The following is a 21197-nucleotide window of genomic DNA, read 5'->3' on the forward strand; positions in this document are numbered from 1 at the left end:
ACTCCTAACCGTCCTCACTTTATGGGAGATGAGCCTTCATCTCAGTGGACTGAAACTGTCAACTACAAATTGACACTTGCCATGGGCACTTGCCATCCACAAGGATTAATTCAGGAGCTGCTGAAGTTGCTGACTTTCAACACCCCCTGAAAGGAGTTCAGGGTGGAGAGCAGAAAAGAGGCCCTCTGTGCTCTGGGAAGAACTGGCCCAACAGGTCTTCAGAGAGTTAGATATTTTCAGGAGCCAATTTTATTTTATGAGCCTAATTCTTGCATCTCCTCGTATTTAGAAAAGCACTAAAATCCTTCATGGTGACGTCCGCTCCTCACGACTAGCAGAAACCTGCAAAAAATATGTGCCTGATTGCATGGACTCCCTCTTCACCAGAATCACATGTATACTGACTCCCCCCCCCTACCTCTTCAGAGCAGTTTCTCAGAACTATCTGAAATGCTGTCCCCCGGGCTATAGCCCTCATTTTGTCCCAAGTGAAACTTAGCTCTCAACTCTCACATTGTGCACTTTTTTTAAGTCGACAAAACCAAGATGCCCACCGTGTGACCCAGATCCAGGGATTGAGTGGCCTTTACAGACGGCTAGTCCCAGCCGCTCCCTACAGATGAGGAAACGGCAGCCACACTGCCTGCTGGCTCTACTCTGCAATACACGTTTGTTTGACTGTACATCCTGGCCTTCCCGACCTCTCCTCATGGGAACTAAACTTCAGATGAAAGCTGGTGTAGCTACCCACTTGGGAAGAAGCCATTTATACCTCCCTCGAGGTCCTAGGGCCCGCCTCAGACTATCCAGAAACTCCTAGAGCCAACTCTGGAGGGGTGACCCAGACATAGAGCCTAGAATAAACCCAAGGCCCTAGATGCAGCGGCCAGCCAGTTGTGCCTGCTAGGATACCAGAGGACAAGGCATCAGTCCTTGGCCTTCTGCTTTTTTTTTTTTAATGACCTTCATTTGGGTGCAGTGGAGTTGTCCGTTGTCAGTGTGGCTTATCTGCCTTCTCTCTGGCAAGGCTGCTTTCTTTGGCTTCAAGGGAAAAGGGGTTCGTGGATGTCCATGGAGGCTTGGTTCCCAGTGAACAGAGGAGCCAGTCTTATTGGAATGAAAGTTAATAAAGCTTGCAACACCTAGGAAAAGACCTGAAAATCAATTTCCATCTGAGATGGGGCAGAGGGGAAAGTCAGTAATGTATCTATAATTCCATTTACAAATTCAGAGTGCACAAAAGAAGTCTGGGCCACATGAGATCCAGAGTTTTGCTTTATTAGACATCTGTGAAGACAGTTTGCAGATACAGTCAGATTGTGAATTGCTGCCACGTTCTGTGAAGTTCGAATTTATAGTGATCAAGACCCCAGTGGCTGTTATTTTAGAATATATTTCCATATTCCAAGCCAATAAGAGATATGACGTTATGGCCAACAACTTTTATACTAGTCACCCACTTCAGCCATTTCCCAGCATAAATACGCAGCTTAATCACAGCTATGTCATCTCTACAATGTGGGATTCGATCTTCAGCTAATAATGCATTTTGACTCCTGTTTATATAGGTGCATGCGATTCTTTGCCACCCTGGCAATTAACCAGACCTGGACTCTAAAAGCTAAACTTGATCTAAATAACATTCTAGGGGTAGGGCAGGCTCTGTAATCTGGATTCATCTTAGCCATCGGTCTGCAGAAACGCTTGTATGTTTCCTCTTTCCTCTCTTGTCCATGTGACATTCTTGTCTGACATTCAACATTTATTAATGCCTGCTGTGTACAGAAAGGGAAGTTACAAAGGAAACCCTTTGACAGTTCTGCTTCCAAGAAACTTGAACCTCAGATAATATGCCAGGGACAACTGAGTAATGCGTTAAGACAACGGGCCTTTTAGAAACTTTCTAAGATTAGAAAATGTGTCCACATGTACCTATCCAGTGTTCTTACTCTAGAATATTTCTGTGGGGGGGAAGGGGAGAAGGGGTGGATTTGAGGATTCCCTCTAAGAAGTCTGACTATCAGGGCTGCATCTCTGGAGCAGAAGAAAATCCAGTAAAATCATCACCCCCTCTCCATCATCTTTTTGCCAACATTGCAAATTTCAACCATTTCGTTTAAGAGAAATAGACAAGGAGACATCCTTAATGCAAGATGGGAAAGGCCTTACATTAGCCAAGAAAAGGACTTGACTCTATTACTCACACTTACACTTAATCCAGTAGAAAAGCTGGATTTGGGTACCACCTGATTCCTCCCTTTGATGCTGGTGTCCTGAAAACATCACACTTTGCCTTCAGAGTGACTGCTTCGCCCCACAAGGAGACGCTGACAACCCTGCAGGGACACAGAGTTTTCGGAGGTTTTTCTGCACAGTCACATGGCTTACAGAACCAGAACGTTCAGCTCTCAAAGACAGTTCAGGAGAATCGATACATTATTATGCACCTTTAAATATAAACTGTGAACCTTTGGGAAGGATGTGTGTGTAGAAAGGTCTGATGGAGCTGTCAATCCAGCCGGTCTATTTCGTAGAGGATTCTGACCCTAGGCACCTCTGTCTGTTGCTCAGTCTGCACACACAGTCCATAGCTTAGCATCAGTACAAATCAATGTCTAGTAAGCACAATTAAGAAATGAAACCATGGAAACTTAAAGGCAGCAATGTCATGAACAAAATTCAAAGAGCATTTTCCCTTTTTTTTTTTAACAAGAGCACATTGTAGAAATCAAGATTCTGTACAATTTTCTAATATTATATGTACATAAAATTATATTACTTATAACTGAATGGAAAAGTCTTGTTTGTAGAGTATGGCTGGCAACACCAAAGACAGACCCATAACATTTAGCTTTTGAAGCCGAGCAGGCAGCGAGAGAACCCTAGAGCCACATCTGTGTCTCGATGCGAAACCCCGCTGCGAAGTATGTGACCAGCATTCTCTAGTTCTGGGTTGGTTAGTGTTTCACGTTCTAGTAGGGAATTCTGCAGCAAGCGATGGGAAAAAGAAGACACTTAGCATGAAGTTGGAAATGCTACTTAAAATCTGCATATGATAATGGGTTTGTGAATCCAAGTTGCATTCAGAGTTAGTGGCTGAGTCATCCACCCTCCCCTCATTCGTTATGCATGCCTCTGGTGATTTAAAATCGAGTTAACTCCAGCAGGTGGAAAAGACAGCTTTGAACAGATCACATGGGCTGAGTCAGGTTCCTGATGCTTTTCCTCAGTTGGCTCCTGAATGTTGAAGACTGGCTTTGCACGTGGGGAAGGATGGAGAGCGGACACACACACCCGTTGGTTCCTCAGCCCCATTCTGAGGCTGCCTTTCTTCCAATCTTTTTCCTCCCCAGGCCCTTCCTGTGAAGGTTAAAAGCGCCCTCCCCAAGCCAGCTGGAGCTCCAGCCCCACTCACGAGAGGGCAACGTGTGGGATTGTGGTTCTTCACTTGCAGACTCACTCCCTAAGGGAACCCAACTGGAAGCTGCAGGCTCTGGTCTGGGCCCCAGCTTTCCAAAACCCTAAAGTTAGGAGTTTTCAAATTCCAACTGAACCACAGTCCCCTGTGGCATTTACTAAAAATTGCAGATTCTGGTTCCCCTCTCCAAGACTTGAGTTCATAAAAGGGACAGAATCCAGGAACCTGTATTTCAGAAGCACCCAGGCAGTTCTTGCGCGGGAGATCCACAGATCTGCTTTGAGAAAACCCAGCTTCATTCACTAAGTACAGATCTCTGAATGTCTTTAGATAGAATCTTCAGTTCGAGTTTTAAAACTGGAGATTTTAAATGACACATTTCGTTAAACAGATTCTCTGCCCAGGTATCACCAATGTATTCTTTTCAAAATGTGGAAGTAAATGGCCAAATCTCTTAGGGAGATGAGGGCAAGCAGGGAGGAGGGAGTTAGTTTAAGATACGGGTGCCTGTCAAGGGGAGGGGCTGTTCCGGACTCCCGGGCTTGGTGATGTGAACGAGGCAACCTGCAACTTCATTTTCTCACACAGAATCCTACGAAGGTTAACGCAGATTACTTATGAATTCAGAAACCAGGATTTGGCCTTCGGGGAGTTCTATCACAGCATATAATTTGGGATATGTCACTAGCTCAATATCCATTTCCCTCGAAGCAAATTTTTACCTGCTGAAAAGTCGAGGTGTCAGCTCTCCCACTCACAAATCCTAGTGGATTAGCTGAAGCTACAGTTATTCTTCACTAACCCTTTCTGGAATTTAAATTATGAGAACCTAAAATAGCGCCCAGTGTAGGCAGTCTTCTCCCACCAGCTAAAAACCCTCCAAGCTCCCAGTGAATCATCACTTTTAATCACACCATGATGAAAAGAAATTAACTGCAGATGGATGGCATTTTATAGCGACTGCCATCCAAAACATGTAAAAAAGAAAAGTCTCAAGAGAGATGAAGAATCTCCTCCTGGCTCAAAGATCTTATTTCAAATCTGGAAGGATCGCGACAAGGCATCCTAAGTTCCCCATAAGGGAGATCTCTTCGACCCAAGCCCGATCACTGCTGCAGAAATGTACTGATTCCCTTGTGGGGTGGCCGGGGGTGGGGGTGGGGGTTTCACCACTTCGTACCTATGAACACTAGCTGCTTTTCTGGGATCCTCAAATTCCTTATTTCCCCATCTCCATCTTCACTGCCAACAGTTTTTCTGACTCCAGTGTGCCCTCAAAAATCCCTAATTATTTCTAGCCCTGGCTGTTCTCATCTTCCCTGCTGAAATTCAGACGGGTGATGGCTAGGGTCAAGGGCAGGGAAAGAACAGTCAGGGTTGAGGTCGGCAGATGCAGGTGAGCTGAGTCCAAGGGGACAGGCGGCGGGGAGGGCCAGTTAGTAATTTAAGAAGTCGATCCCAACCTTGACGCTCTTGGAGGTGGCTACATCCACGGCCGTGGCCTTGATCTCAGTGTCCCCGAACTGCATGAGCGTCTGGATCTCCCTGCGGGTGGGCACGGCAGTGCCGCTGGCCCCCGTGAGATCGAGGCGCAGCGTGCCGCACTTCTTCACCCCGGGGTCGGTGATGAAGCTCACGTTGTCGAGCTCAGAGCTATAGATGTTGATGACAATGACCAGCTGGGAGGGCTTGGCCGGGGTGTAGCTGCGCTTGACCAGCTCGCCCAGGGCCACGGACTGGTCAGCGGAGATGAACTTGTCAAAGACGTCAGTGCACCAGCGAGTGCCGTCCTTCACCAGCAGCTTCTCGGGCGGGTGCTTGCCCTCCACGTAGCGGTTCAGCACCCCAACCCCGTAGGTGAGCGGGGACCGGCGCACCTTGATGACAGTGGGGTCCAGGCCGAAGAGGACGGCGCCCTTGAGGATGGTGAGGCCCACGTCCTGGGGGATGATGATACGGCACTGGTCGCCGAAGGCAGCCTGCACCGCCTGCTGCAGGAGGGGCGCCTCGGCGAAGCCGCCCACCAGGAAGAGGAACTTGACCGTGGACACTTCCGGCTTCTGAAACAGGTCCCCTGAAAGGGAAGAGTAATGGACAGAGACCTGTCACCAAAAGCCAGGGGGGGATTGGGCGGCCTGAGAATGTGGAGAATGGACAAAGCCGCTTGGGCCGGCTGGAGGACAGGCTTAGTCTGACCTTGTTGAACGGAATATTTTTGTAGAGCCAATCTTTTAAAGAAAGGAGGGGTTTGTACACCAATATGTTCAGGAATAAAAACCAAAGCTACTGCTAAGTAGAAACCTATTTTAACAGCTAGACAGTGATCAGTTTACGTAGTTCTTTGTTACACATAAATGAATACCCCTTGCCCTCTCCAAACCTGCGGTTCTGTTAAGGCAGGCTGTTATCAATATTATTCTTTGGTTTTCATAAAATTCCCATCCCACCTCTAGGAGTTCTGACTGTGTAGGTGCAGGGTGGGAAGGGTGTGGAGGGCCTGGACACTGAAAGAGGCCCCTGGTGAGCCTACTGTGTGTCCCTGGGCGAGGGCCCCTGAGGGAGCAGGTTAAGTGCACGGCCAGATTCCCTTTGCTCTCTTGTGGGAGACCTTTCTTTGGTTTACACAACAGTTCCTCCTCCCTAGCAGAGGTTGTGATTTCTAATTTGTTCTGATACAGCAAAGACCGTCCATTCCCTAAGGCCTGTCACTCGATGATAATATTGCTTTAGATCTCCCGCCTCTCTGACTTTTGAAGCCAAATGGAAGCCCAAGTGAGAACAGGCTCTGGGCTGCTTTGCAGTACCTGAGGTGAGGGATCCACAGCCAGTGCCCAGCAACCACCCTCATGCATGCCCAGGCCCTGCCCACTCCTGCCGGGGCCCTGGCCTGCGGCTCCAAGACCCAGACCCCCTGCCATCCTGACTTCACATACACTGGTTGGTGACATTGGAAACATCAGTCCCCATTCTTGGCCACTGAGTGGCCGAGCCCTGGCTGATCACTTACGGAGATGCTCAATGATGCTATCGATGGTCGGCTTAAAAAGGGCATTCATGGCATCTGGACTCATCCTCAGCATCCCCTGCGAGGACCACTTCACAAAATCCACACTGTGGAGGCATGGCAGAGAGAGAACGAGCGGTGAGTGTATAAAGGATACCCGGGCTAACCTGCATAGTCACGGGCCCTAGCAGAATGGTTGTCACATCCGAGGGGGCTGAAGGGGGCTTGAAAGTCCAAAGAACCCTCAGAAATACACTAAACCACCAGGACCTAGACTCTTAGAAGCTTCAAAGCTAAGGCATAACCTCTTTTGTTTCTCTTTGCTTTTGCCTGTGGCCAACATTCCCCTGAGTCCCCAAAACTTCCCTTTTGGAAGCCAAAGTCTAGTGCAGAAGGCAGGGTGATAAATAATTCAACAAATATTTACCGAGCACCTACTACCTATGCATCAGGTTCTGTTGTAGACACTGGGGATAAAGCAGGGCCCCAAACAGACAAACTTCCCTGATTTCACACAGCTTATCTTTTTAGCGCGTAATCATAGCTGACACAGAGGTAGTATTTTCCAGGTCTCAGGCATTGTGCTAAGCATATATGAATACATTTCATCCTCACAACAACCCTTTGAGGTAAGTGGAATTATCATGCCCATTTTCCAGGTGAAGAAACCAAGGAACAAAAAAGTTGAGTCACTTGCCCAAGGTCACACAGCAAGTGTGTCGGATTGGAACTCAGAGTCCACACCACCTTCCTCCTCCCCACGAACACATTCTACCCCCCAGACTGTCCCGAGCCAAACATGAGCCCAGCTCACTTGCTCTTCCTCAAGGCGTGCTCCACGCTGTGCCCACGGAACTTCTTGTAGTAGTCAATGAAGGAGAAGGGCAGGGTGATATTCAGAGGGTTAGTTCGGTCCGGGGCAGCTGCCCTTTTGCGAGACTCAAATGCAATCATTAAGTCAACCCAGGCCGCAGGACGCTTGATTTTGAATTGCTCAATAAAATCCTCTCCGAATATTTTACACAGAAGCTTTTCAAATTCATAATCTACTCCTAAAGATCCGTAGGGTCCACCTGAGTCGAGAACACAAAGGGAGACCCCACTATGTTAAAGACGGCCAGAAATGGAAGCCGGCGTCTGAGAAGCAGCCTGCCCTGGGTTCCGGGCTCTGCTCGAAGACAGCAGCACAGCCTTGGACCCACTTAGCCAGCAGACCGCAGCTATGCGTTTTTACTTACACTTTAAAACCCTTAGGTTCTTCTCATTCCACGTGGAGAAACTTTCCTACAGAAATCACTCGTCAACAATCTGTTTAAAATCAATTACATTTTAAATAAAATCAATACATTTAACTAACTAGGGGCATCATGGTCTTCCCACCCAAGAAATCCAAGGACAGTGTCTGGAAAACCAGCAGACCTCACTTAGTCCCTGTGATCTACTAATTACTCATCCCCACCCCACCAAGAAGAAGAGAATGTTCTTTGGTTTGATGATCTTGAATCAAGACCAGGCATCGTGGGACCTCCCTAGAAAGCTTAACCAAATCACAGGTGACGATTGTGGCCAGGATCTGAAACAGGCTCACTTTATGCCCAAACCCAAGTTATGGTGGTTTGTGTTTTAAAGGCCATTTAACTGCAATTTTTTTTTTTTTTTTTTTTTTGCAGTACGCGGGCCTCTCACTGTTGTGGCCTCTCCCGCCGCGGAGCACAGGTTCCGCACGCACAGGCTCAGCAGCCATGGCTCATGGGCCCAGCCGCTCCGTGGCATGTGGGATCCTCCCGGACCGGGGCACAAACCCATGTCCCCTGCCTCGGCAGGCGGACTCTCAACCACCGCACCACCAGGGAAGCCCTATTTAACTGCATTTTGTCTCTGGTCTCATGCATCCGTATCCTCTACTGCCTGTAATTTCACATGCTGATGGCACTGAAAGAAGGAGATACTGAGAGAAATCTGAAATGGGTAAAACAGCTCAGGTATGAGAAAATTAGCCATTTTTCTCATTTTCTCAGGCTTACCTGTTGCTTTGTACAGTTCTTTAAGGTGTCCCTCCGGTAACCGTATCTGGTGGACTGTCAGGTCTACGGTGCCACCGCCACTGTCCACTACCACATACTTGTCACCTGGTACAAAAACAGCCAACCTTTATACAGACCACTTGTCCATCACGTCCTGGAACAAGCTGGCAGGATGACTTGGTGCACCCAGCTAAGCACCATCAACGCTCATTAGTACAATAGTTTTGCTAATTAGCCACACAGTGAGTTATTCATGACTAAAGAGATGAGATAGTGTCTGCCCAGAAGTACCGGTTAGCATGGATGATGAACCCAGATGAGTGAACCTTTAGGACTAAAGCATTCAGGTCATGCGCTGCTGCATACCTGACACGTGTGGACCACTTCCTGCCAAGTTAATAGCACCATCAAATGACCTGCTGTTTAGCACAAGACTCACTCTGGAACTGGTGAGTTCCAATTCCTACTTTTCTTCTGAAGAACCTATATGGTTTTAGAACATGCAAAATTACAGCTCCAAAAAGAGCTCTCCCTGGGTGAGTGGTCTGTAAAACCAACTGATTGGAACATTTTCCAAAAGTACAAAAGGAACAAATAGAAATGCATTTTTGCCAGCAGCCCCCGCCCCGCCCCCCCCACCCCCCCACACACACACAATCCAGCAGAGGCAAAGGACGTTTAAGGATGCTACCTTCCTCCAGCTCGGACCAGATTTCTCCTATGACATTCTCCACCAAAAAGGTTCGACTCTGCCGATTACGTCGTGTGTGTTCCTTAGCTAGTGGCCAACAGAAAGAAAATAACGACGGGTAAGAAAACATGAAAAAGCTGGCAGTCAGTGGAGGTAAAAGAGCCTGGGAGGTTTAGGAACAGAACATTTGGCGATACTTGATCAAAACGATTACATAAATGCAACACAGGGAATGACAGAGTCAGCTCTTCCAGAGCAAGTAGCTATTTCCACCAGCCTTCATCTATTCATCTGCCTGGCAGCTCTGGCCAATGCCCTGCTGAAAAGCTCACCCTGATGAGATTCCCTTCCTCCAGGGACACTTTCAGGGGAATGCGCATAAAATAGGCCAATTTCCTGGCTTTGCTGCCCCAGTGAGGAGGCTGTCTGCCAAGCAGCCTTCAGTGCGCTTGGCTAAATAATTTCACATCAAGCAGCTTTGTCTGATAGAAGGAATGCGGGGTATGTTTTCCTAATCTGGATCCTGGATAAACGGCCAGGAGCCCTTTCCAGACCCCGTTGAAGTCGACATGCTCTTCAGCCACAAGGTGGCGCTTCAGCCGCAAGGTGGCACGGCTGAACCTAGAAAAGTCGGCGCTGCCTTTTTCCTGCACACCGCGGGACAACCTGGGGGTGGCTCGGGGTACTCAGGGGCTGTGACTCGCATGGGTATTTCTTGCCCCGCAGGCCTCCTGACAGCCCCGTGAGGCGGACAGGCACAAATCATATCGCCCTGTGTTCAGACGAGGAAACCAGGTCAGGGAGGTCAAGGGACTTGCAGTTCCCACGACTCTGTCTTGCAGCCTGAAATTAACCCTCAGGCCACGGACCCCCTCTGCCTTTGAGATTTAACAATTTAGAGTGAAGTCTGAAAGAGCAGAATACGAATGTTAAGAGGTGAGAAAGGTGCTGTGAGAGGGAGCCTGGGAAGCAGCAGAGCACCGGCACGATGGGAATTTGGGCAAATCACTTAACGTCTCTCACAGGCAGAGCAGGGACCAGCCGTCTGATTTATCCTCAGCACCCACTGTGACACCAGGCACACAGCAAGTGATAAGGAAGGCAAAGCACGAAGTGTGAGACTGGGAACCCAACAAATGATCACTACAATGAACAGTTTAGAGCAATCCTGGCTTTACAGACGAAGGCTCTGTCCACCACTCGCTGTCCCATCCCACAAGTGTCCTCCCGACCAATTTTTTTTAGTCTCTAAGCCCTACAAATCCATCTGTTGCTGGTTATCCAATAAAGAACCCTTGACCCTCCAGCCTCCTTCAGCAAGGAGCACAGTGTTTGCAAAACATCTTCTCTGGGGATTAGAATGGCAAACATCGGGCCAGCCTTAAGTTCCTCAGGCTCTGGTTTAGAGCAGAGAGGCCGCCCCCCCCGCCCCCCCCCATCCCGATTAAAGAGTTCCCGCAGGCCTGGGAGGGATCTCCAAACTCAGGGCTTCTCTGCTGTTCCCAACACCGGCTCCAGGTGAACTTATATTGCACACCTCATAGTGGGCACTGGTTTTCTAAAACAATCTAGATGACTAAGGAAATGGCATTCATAATAAGCATCCTAGTGAGGCTAATAAAACATGTTCTAAGCTTCAAAAAATTATCTCATTTTTCGGGCAAATTAAGCCCAAGATTGAGAAAAATGTAGCCTTTTCTAATCTCGTTAAGTCTTTTTGGAGTAAAATAATACTGACAGCAAACCCTGCAGTGCTGGAGGCAGAGTGCCAGCTCTGGTCTCCTCAGTGGTGACCACTGGGAGTCCATCAGGGAGGAGCATCAGAGGGCAGAAAACAGCCAGGGGGTCTCAGGGTATTAATGCCATCCTGGGTATCCCGGATTAAGTGCTCTGCCAGGCCTCGGCACATAGCAAGCACCCCGTCCTTCCAGGAGACAGGTTCCCACCATAAAGCAACGCTGAGATAGAACCCCTGTCTCACTGCCCCTCTGAGGGATGGTGGCCAACAATTTGAGGATTTCAAAAACCAAAGACACCCCTCTGAGCACAGGAAACAACAGTAAATCCCACAAGGCACAGGACACAGACACAGCAGTGTGAAGGTAGGTAGGATATGGTAAAGAAAGGGAAGCGAAAACTGAGCTCTTGGGGAAGGCAAGCATTCAAAACAATTCCCCCCTCAAATGTGAATGTTATACTTAAGAAGCGTCAATGCCGTGTTGAATTAGCTAATTCTGACATGAGCTGCTGTTTATGAACAATGGCGAAAGAACCAGCATATGAAATACAGAGCCCAGTCAGTCACTCCTCTTTTTTCCAGTTACAACAATGAAGAAGGAAATGTAAATAACGAGATCATCCTGAGTACTTAAAACATGAATGCATTGGATTTAGTTAGCGGTGAGGCCAGCCTTGGCACGATGGGGAGGCCAAGCATTGTGAGAAAAAGGCAAATCAAGCCCTCAAACTTGAGGGGAAGCCCGTTTCCATTCATTCTGGGTGAATCAGATCCAGGGTGTGAACACGTGGCCCCAGCAGGCTAAGGCAGCAGCCTGGGGACAAGCGAACTTCCTGCCACTGTCTTGTGGCTGAGGTTAACAGACGCCTCCACCCTGGGTTCAAAATGAAGAGCAGTGGCTGCCGGGGCAGAGTCACCCTGGGAAGAGGAAGAGAGGCCTGTCTGGGCAGGAATGTGTGCCTGCAAAGCGTGAGCCTGGGCCCCAGCACCCCAGGCAGTGCAGAGACAGGCGTTGGGAAGAGGACCAAGAAAATCTTGGGACCAACTGGTGACCGTCCTCACTGATGGCATCCCTCTCCTCCTGGGCCTGGGCCTTGCAGGGCAGGATGGAGACGGGCTTGGGCGATGGGGGGCTTTCTGTCCTCGGAGCCCTCACCCGGGCACAGAGCTCAGAGCCGGGGCGCACAGCGCCACCTCCCCGGCTCCCATCAGCTTCCATGCTCACTCACGTGGCTGTGAGTGATCCAGGGTGTCTGCAGACTCCGTGGTCCTGGACAGACCGACGGAACCCTGCATTCCAGGGAAAACAGTCCTGAGGCACAAGATTGTGAGCAACTTGCATATAGTAAACATTAAAGAGAAGAAGGCCCTTAAAATGCCCATCCCGGGTCTCCATGGGCGATGCTCCTTCCCACAGCTAAACGAGCATCAGCCCCTCAGGACACGTCAGCCCTTTCCATCTCTAGCTTCAACTCTCGCCAGGTTTACAGTTAAGACACATACTGAGCTCATCACACACGAAGCGGCCCCAGTGAGTGAGTCAGCAATAAATCAACAATCTTAACGGAGGAATTAATAACAAGCAAGTGGGATGAGATTAAGAATCAGTTCATAGAGAGGAGAGATTAAACGCCCAGTAAAATGCAAGGCCGAGAGCCGCTCTCAGGCCACCCTTGGGTTCTTGGAGAGAAGTGCTCTCCCCTAAGGCACTTGGGTGGGTGACGAACTAGGGTAACCACTGCTGAGTTTACGGGGGTCCTTGGAGGGGCCAGGTAGGGGGCTGAGCACAGAGGTACTTAAGGGCCAACCTCCTTCAGAAGCATCTTGATTTCTCACGACCGCACTGAGTGCCTTTAAAACTCCAAGGCACAGAAACATGCAGGGGGCTGGAGGGAAGACAGCAGGGAGGGGGAGAGAGAGAGCAGGAGGTACCCTGTGCAAACCCAGCTCCTACTGTGTCACTGGCGCTGTACCCATTGACCGCGGCCTTGCTGCTCAGCTCGATCATCTGGTGCAACCGCAGCTTCCGGCAGTAGATGGAGGCCGCCTCGGGCTCCAAGGCAATGATGAGCTGCTCTGAGTTCTCGGGGGAAGCCAGGCCTGCCTGGAAGACAGAAGGCAAGGCTGGGACCCAGGCTCCCTGGCCAGGACCCCTCCAAGGACACCCACGCCTTGGGCTGACACCCCGCAAGGAAGGGACACTCACAAGCTGCTTGTTTGGGAAATTCCCTCCACAGCCCTCTCCAGAGCCTAAAATCGGGGGTGATCGGGTGCTGGTCCCCAAGCCGGGTACCCAAACGTCACAGAGTGGGGAACGAAAATGTACAAGCGCCCTTGGGAAATTCCAGGCTCTGTGAGCCTCAGGGCCTCCTGCACTTGGGGCCTGCTTGGCCCAGAACTGAGAAGCACAAAGGGGCAAAGGACTGAAAACTTTGAAAACCACCACGGGATGGAAGGCCGATGGTCTGTTTCCGGTTCCAGGACTAAATGGTCTGACCGGATCGTAGCAAACCCCGATCTTTGGTGGCCTAGGAAACAGAAAGGCCATCACTGGGCCTCAGCTATGCAAGCGTCTGATTCTGTCGTGTGGGAATCTGACCTGTTATCTCCAGAGCACCAGGAAGGTTCCAGGAGAAAGCCCCCCGTGGAATCCCACAGAGTCCCCCTTTCCTAGAGTGCAGGGGGAAAGGCCACTGACAGTTATCTTATTCAAAGCCTCTACCCCTTTCACAGCAGAAATGCTTCTGCCCCGTGACACCGGGCTTGCTCCAGTCACAGCCCCTCCAGGCTTCACGAAGGGCAGCCAGGAGGCTCCGGGACCAGCCTTCTGAGGGTGCTCAGAGACACAGCCCGGACTGGCCTCTCACGGCCTCGACCTGGAGCACGAGACCTAGCTTGCTTGTTGAAGCCGCCCAAGCTCGCGGCTTTCCGTGGTCGCCAGCACAATAGGAGATAAAAACTAGCTCCTTCGATCAGCACTGTGTTCGCTGACTTTGCTGCCATTTCCGAGGAAACCCGGGATGCGCCCTCACGTGGTACCCCTTTGGAGAAGGCTCCCAGGTGTCCCCAGGCCCCTGGGGGGTTAGTGGGCTCATCTCGTCAACCAGGGACAAAGGTCTGCCTAATGTCACACACGTACAATGACCCGGTGGGGAAGAGCTGGCCTAGAGTCACGGGCGTGCGCGGAAGGAGCTTAGGAGGGTCAATTACTGGGCAAGGAGGGGAGGGGAGCTCAGGTTAGAAATTAGAAATGCCTTTCGTCCAACCCCTTCACTCTATGAAGAAGGAAACCAAGGCTCGGAGAGGTAGGGCAACCAACTGTCCCGGTTTCCTGGGGCACGGGCCTTTCAGTGCTAAAACCGGGCCAGTCTTAGGCTCCAGCGTATCCCAGAGAAGTGGCAGAGCAGCCCAGGCCCAGGTCTTGAGCCTTGCAGACCAGCTCTTTAATTGGTTCTCAGCTCTCCTGCTCTTAGTAATTCCAGGTGCTGGGGTAGGGCCCAGGCCTCTGTACTTTGACAAAACCCGTGGGTGCCCCTAATACTCCTGAACTGGTTTGAAGGTACGCTCTCTACTCATTCACTCTGCGACAGTACTGCCCAGACCTGCTGTCATTCATTGTCACTAATAACCACACCCCAAACAAACCAGTTAATTACGTCTTAACGAGATACCATCAGCCGGCAGGTGACTGAAAATCTCCACTCTGCCGAAACCATGAATGCCTCACAAGGGCAGAACCCGTCTGGACCGAATTACAAAAACAGATGGAACCGCACACGCCTACACCCTCCGCCAGGAACCCGCCTCCTCCCTGCCTTGTACCCTTGGCTAAGGCCGACCACATGGGCAGCATCTGTGCCCATCAGCAGGGTCCCCAGGTCAGAGGCCAGGTCTGCCCTTAGCTTACACGGGTCAATAGGTTAGTGACACAGATGCACGACAAGATTTCCCCATCCAAGGGAATGAAGGTGCCCCCTCCCCCAGCCTCACTTTCTCATAGTGTCTCCTCAGACACCCTCAGCACAAAGGCAGACAAAGGTTAAGATGCCCGATGAAATAGGACATGGGTTACACATGTCAGGTGCCACCAGGAACAGTGAAACCTCTGAACCTTTATCCCCAGGATCCCAGAAGAGGAAATCCAAAGTGACACCAGGAGGAGCCCCGTCTATAGAACAGCGCTCGTGGACTGGTTCTTCTATCCTCATGGGTTTGTACGTAAAGCCAAGGCCCTCCTAGAACAGAAGCTCACAGGCCCAGCTCCCACAACATGGGCTGAGGGAGAAGGAGACGCGTTACAAAGCAACAGTGGGCCCTGGATGTACAAGTTCAGGGTGGAGGATAAACTTGGAGGAGGCTAGGGAGGGCAGAGCAGAGTGGTGCCCGGGACTCGGTGTGGAGGAAAGGCACGGGCTCTGCCCACTCAAAAGGCACATTCCTGTCATTGTGTCCCACTGGGATGTCAACCAGCCAGGCAGCTCCCATGTGGCCGGTAAGAGCAACAGGGGCCTGGGCCCAGCGGGAATGGGGACGGCAGGGGACAAAGGAGAGCAGAAAATAGACGCCCTTATTCCCCTCCATGCCTACCCAGAAATTCTGAGCAGGGTCTCTAACTTATATGTGAAATATCTATGTGGAAAATCACATCAAGAGGTCCAGAGGAGTGAAGAGCCTGGAGGAAAATGTTACATTTTCCTCCAGGCTCTTCACTCAAGGGCATCCGAGGGTACCTGGTGTGTGACTGAGACCACCCCACACACACCGGATGCTCCCACATCCTGAAGATGTGAAAGACAATCAGGCTGACCTGAATCTGCCCCAAACAGCGTGGGCTGCACCCCTCGGGGGGCCTTTCACCTGTCCCTCCCCAGCTGGGCTGGCCTCAGCTCCACAGCCAAAGCTTTGACCCATTTCCATGGGGAGTTCCCCACAGTACCCTGCTCAGGATGCAGACAGAAGCAGAGGTGAAGAGGACCCCAAACCAGAGGGGAGGGGAAAGGCAAGGTCAGTGGGGGCCCCGGCAGTGCCTGGGAGACCCAGGACAAAGTAACAACACTCCATTGCTTAAGCCAGCCCCCCTGTCCACTCCCCAGTGAGAGTGAAGGGCCGTGTCCCTACCAGCAAACTCTCATGGACGTCGCAGGGAGAGGGGAGGGGGAGGCAAAGGGAGGCAGCTGCCTCTGCACAGATTCCTAGTCACCAGCAGGCTTCCCAGAGCTGCTGGTGGGCTCCAAGAGAAGGAGGAAATGCGAACGTCTCTGCCACACTCTCAGAAACCCAGATGTCTTTATCTCTGAGAGAAGGATCCAGTGCCCTGAAATGTAAGCTTTGTTTCCGCATGAAAACACTTGCCGTCCTTCTCAGCAGAAGCCCTCTGGCCTGGCAGCTGGCAGGAGACCTAGGGGTCTTTTCCTGGGATCAGGCCAGGGTCAACCGGGGCAGGAGAGCTCTCTCTCCGCTTTCAATAATTCTGCCTCTGGAGCTGGTATCTCAAGGCCACTGTTCCGTTCCAACGTGAGCTCTCCCTCTGCTCGGCCCCCGGCCCAGCACCTGGCATATTCTGCCCCCGACTATAGATCCATGGGGACCTGTCTAGCCTCTCCTGCAAGATGGTACATCTTCTAAGGGCAGCAGTCAGGTCTTCTTGACCCGGAGCACACAGTAGGTGCTCAGAGAGAAGCTGCCGCAGGAACGAATCACCATCCCTCCAGCCAGCCTTTATTCTGCAATTTCCGGCCCTTCTCAGGAGAGCATTTCAAACACGACCTGAGGATTCTGCAATCAGAAAGCATCTGAACAAGGAGGTTGCTACCCCATTTGACTTCACGAATCTGGGCAGCAAGAACTCCATCGTGGTAGTTTGTAGCGCTCTGCTTCCTGGTCACAAGCTCCACCTGAAAGGAGCGGGTGGGTGAGAAGACCGCACTCCAGGGAGGCCGAGGACGTGGGCAGTGACCACCTCGACCACCGCTCCTTGGCCCTGCAGTCAGCCAGGCAGATCCGCCAGGGGCTGTGTCCACGGCTGAGAAAAACGGCTGGACCAGCGGAGTAGTCAGCTGGCCTGGTGTCAGACGGCAAAGAGCTGCAACTGCGCGGCTTCTAAGCGTCATGGGGCTGGCTTTCTTTCCTGACATGATTACTTTTCACTGCAGTTTGTTCAGAAAGGGAGGCAAATGCAAGCTGCAACTCCGTGTTAGAGGAGATCAGCGTACGTGGGGGAACATCACTGATTTAACAGGTTTCTGAAACCTACCAGAGTTACACATTTTAGGCAAAATGCCTCTAGAAATACACTGGACTACCTCCTATGCATGATGTGCTCAGGACGCAGTGGAACTATCTCCTCATTCTGGGTCTTTTCTGAGGGCCTCAGAAGAGGCATCAGCCATTCCTTCTGCCACCATCTTTTCACTGAATGTTCTTAAAGGGTCTAAAGCTGTCCCGAGGCTGTGGATTATAAAAGATGGAGACTTAACCCACTTTCTCAACAATCACCTGACCTAAGAGGAGTTTTGGAAGTTTCACAGATGAAACTGTGCCCATGTCAAGTGCTGGGCAGCCCTCACTGGCAGTGAATCTCAGTCCTCCAAGTGCAGGCCCCAGGCCCACCCCCTGCAGGCCTGCTTCTCCACGGGAGATGCTGCCCAGAGATTCATCTCCTGGCTCTGGTCCAGGCCTCTCCCCCTCCCCCAGGCCGGTGGAGGATGACCTTCAGCCTCCATGTGACCGTGCCATGAACTTGGGCTCGGGAGGCCTCCCATGAGCCCGGAAGGAGGGGCTCCACTTGCCACAGGCAAGCGGGGTGGACAGACGAGTTTCCCAGCTGCTCTGACGGAGAACCATCCCACCTCCTTCCTCATCCTTCCTGTTCATCTGTCAGAAGCCAGGCTGACAGGCAGCAGCACATCAGGTGGAAGGGCTGGTGGGCACTCTCAGATTTCAGAAGCTGGGCGGGCCAAGAACTGTGTTTTTTGCTCAGGTTCTGTATTTATCAGGTTTCTCCAGAGAAACAGAGCCAGTAGGATGTATGCATATGTAGAAAGAGCTTTATTATAAGGAACTGGCTTACGCGATTATGGCGACTGTCAAATCCCAAGACCTCAGCTGGCAAGCTGGACAGCCAGGAGGGCCGATGGTATAATTCCCTTGCCGGCAGGCTCAAGACGCAGGAGGAGGCGATATTTCATTTGGAGTCCAAAGGCAGGGGGAAAACAAGGCTCCAGTCTGAAGGCAGGCAGGCAGGCAGACAGGAGGAATTCCCTCTCATTTTATCTAGGAAGGTTCAGCCTTTTGTTCTAGTCAGGCCTTCCACTGATTGAATGAGACTCACCCACCTTAGGGAGGGCAATCTGCTCTATTTAATTGATTTAAATGTTCATCTCATCCTGAAACACACTCACAGCAACACTCAGAATGATGTCTGACCAAATATCTGGGTATCCCTAGGCCCAGTCAGGTTGACACATAAGCGTAACCATCACAGGTATGCATCTTTCTTACTCTGCATAATAAATGGGAGGTGAGGAGGGAGAGTTGGAGAGATGCTGATTTTGGAGAGTAGCAAGCTCTATTTCCAACTTGTCATGAAGACTCTCCCAGAAGACAGGCTGAAGAGGGTGCCCTGATATGCCACCTGCCCCTTGGCAGAAGTACAGATGGCTTCAACGAACCACCTGGATGCAAGTGATTTGAGAGCAGGGCTCCCGTCCTACGACTCGAGCGCCTACCACAGTTCTGGCACAGGAGGCCCCTGGCACAGGCTGTTCAATGAATAAATGAACGAGTGAACAAAGAATGAATGAATGGTACCTGCCACCTTAGAATCCATCCAGTGACTGTAAACTGAACACAAGTATCAAATCAGAGCTACAAAGGGCCCAAAATTAAGCTGCACAGACACTGTCCTGGACAAACGTTACCCGGCATGGAGAGGACATGCCGGTCCACAGGGTGTCTCTGGGCCTCAGGAAGCAAATTCCCCCATCCCCTCCGTCTATGCTGGCCACCTGGGCCCTGCCCAGGAGCTGCCGGCCCTCCTACTGCCTGAGGTGCCAAAGCCTAGAGGACGCCACACCCCCCTCAGCCTGGTTTCCCCCTTGGCCTCCCCAGTGTAAGGGGCCTCTCCCCACACTGGCCCCACCCTCTGAGAGAGACAGTCCTTGAAGAGCCGGCCCAGGGCTCCATGAGCCCCGACAAATCTACACGTCACCGCACCTCTTTCTTTTTCAGGCTAAAACTAAGAACTGTCCCCTTTCCGGGTCACGTGTTTGTTGCTGAAGTCTTCCCATGGGCTGGAAAATGAAAGTCAGAACCATGATGCTTGAGTATCCTTCCTGGGAAAACTCAGGATCCCAGGCTGTGTCTTAGCAGACAGCCATGTCCCGGTGTCCCATCTTTGGGTCTCTGGACACTGCCTGAAGGCTGACACCAAGGAAAAGCTCCCTGATGCCCAGGGCTCCCATGGACAGTGAAACTGCATTTGTGTCTCTTCCTTTTTAAAGAAGTTGCCTCTTTCTGGAACTTCCACCTTCTCCCTTCATCCCTATAAAAACAAATCTATTTTTGGCAAACACAAAGACTGAGCCAGATTCTCACGCTGAACAGAGGAAGGGGAGAGCAGAGGAGCCAGCCTGGGGCAGGGAAGGGAAGGAAGGGAATGGGAGAGCACGGGGGAGGGCGGGGCGGAACACTGCCCTTCCTTGAACTCTACCTGCAGCCTGAAGTAAAGCCTCAAGCGTCCAGGACAATTCATGACGCCAAGGTGCCTGGGGCCATTTGACTGTGTGCAGAGATCAGCGTTGATTAGATGGGCGTTTTGAAAGGAAAGGTCTACATTTATACATGTGGCCACAAACTCAACATCAAAGGTGTGTCTCCAGGGAAAGGTGGCTCTCCCCTGAGAGGTGTGGCAGGGGACAAGGGGACATCTACGACCTTTGTGATCTTCCCCAGCCCACTCAGGTTGGAGGCTCTGAAAACTGATTCTCAGCACAGACTCGACCCAGGCCCCAGGGTCGGCTTCCGTTTATCAACCCAGGGGACTACGTACAACAGGGGCCAGCTCTGTCCCCGGGACCGGAACAGCAGGTCAGGACGGCCTCTGCCATTCTTGCCACGAAGTCAGACACTCATGGGAGCCCCGTCGTGGCACAGGTTGTCCGCAAACAACGTGAGGGCTGGAGGCCACGGGGGTTTTGGCACCAGGGGTGCCCCCTGCACCCATGAGGGATGGGCTGGCCGTCGACGCTGGGATGTTCTGGCTCCATGGCGCCATGTTGACTGGCTCGCTCCCTAACTGTACACTGCCCTCACCCCGCTGTGGGCGTCCTCCACCAGGCAGGTCCAGCAGCCCCCTCCCCTGTCTGGGGCGCCCGTACATGCCGTGCCCCTGTGTCGCTCCTAAGATGAACCGTGCAGAGGACAACCGTACTCCCTTTATTTCCCAGCCGCATAGGTGCAGCTTTCGGCCTCCACCAGGCTGATGGGCCTGGTCCATGGCCATCGGCCTTGTCTTTATTTCTTCCTTGTTCAAATATTCTTGTTCCCCAAGCCTTTTCCTTGAGGGTCTCACTTCCATTTGCCCACAGAGAAATACCTCTGAACCTCAGTTTGCAATCCTAGCCCCAAGGAACCTACAGGGGCAACAAGACCTGGAAATGAATAAAGTCAGAAGGAAAACTGAGCCCAGCCCCTCCCCTTGTCCGTCTGACCCCCGCTGCTCCCCGAGGAGGAAGCTGAGGAATGGGAAGGCTCCTGGCCCCCCACCTGTGGGAGACCCCTCGCTGCCTCCCCAAGGAGGCCTGTGAATGCTGGGGGACCCTGGAGTGGAGTGACAGCCACTGCCAGGTGTATCTTGGGCCCTGCCTGCCCCCAGCCCCGCACTTACCTGGTAGGCAGCTTGTCTCATGAACTGCTTGGCAGGCTGTTTCCAGATGGCAGGCACTGTGATAACCCATCTGACATCAGCGTTCTCGAACTCTGAACCCGTCTGATCGCTCAGCTCCTAAAGCCAAGGAAAATGCAGCAGGTCAGGTGGACAGAGCTGGTCCTCCTGTGGCTTTGCTGAAAATCCAGGCTTCCTGGCCGTGAACTCTCCGGGCATCTATTCCGCGGCCCCCCCGAACTTATCAGCGTCAGGAACAAGAGTCTGTTTTCCGAATATACAGCCAACAGGGAGCTCCCAGCTCCTTCCACTCCCTGGATGTGGCTGCAGGTGAGAGATGGGCAGATCTGAGGCCTCTGGCCACTTCCTAGTCATGTGACTTAGGGCAAGTGACAACCTCTCAGGCCTCAGCTTCCTTATCTGTACAGTAGGGATAATA

At 51.6% G+C, this 21197-nt stretch overlaps 1 protein-coding gene across 3 annotated transcripts in view; it reads right to left on the bottom strand.

Annotated features, from left to right (window-relative positions):
- Nucleotides 1–1257: 1257 nt before the first annotated feature.
- Nucleotides 1258–21197, bottom strand: part of HSPA12A (heat shock protein family A (Hsp70) member 12A) — a 159495-nt gene continuing 139555 nt past the window's right edge. For all 3 annotated transcript variants that reach the window (XM_033420955.2, XM_049697053.1, XM_004265797.3), the window contains 7 exons: nt 20762–20878; nt 12808–12979; nt 9138–9224; nt 8447–8551; nt 7237–7495; nt 6426–6529; nt 1258–5492 (listed from right to left, as the gene is read on the bottom strand). In XM_033420955.2, coding sequence (XP_033276846.1) covers nt 4855–5492; nt 6426–6529; nt 7237–7495; nt 8447–8551; nt 9138–9224; nt 12808–12979; nt 20762–20878 — 1482 coding nt within the window. In that variant the 3' untranslated portion in view covers nt 1258–4854. The remainder of the gene's footprint in view (nt 5493–6425; nt 6530–7236; nt 7496–8446; nt 8552–9137; nt 9225–12807; nt 12980–20761; nt 20879–21197) is intronic.

Source organism: Orcinus orca, chromosome 14, assembly GCF_937001465.1.
Source record: "Orcinus orca chromosome 14, mOrcOrc1.1, whole genome shotgun sequence".
NCBI classification, from domain to species: Eukaryota; Metazoa; Chordata; class Mammalia; order Artiodactyla; family Delphinidae; genus Orcinus; species Orcinus orca.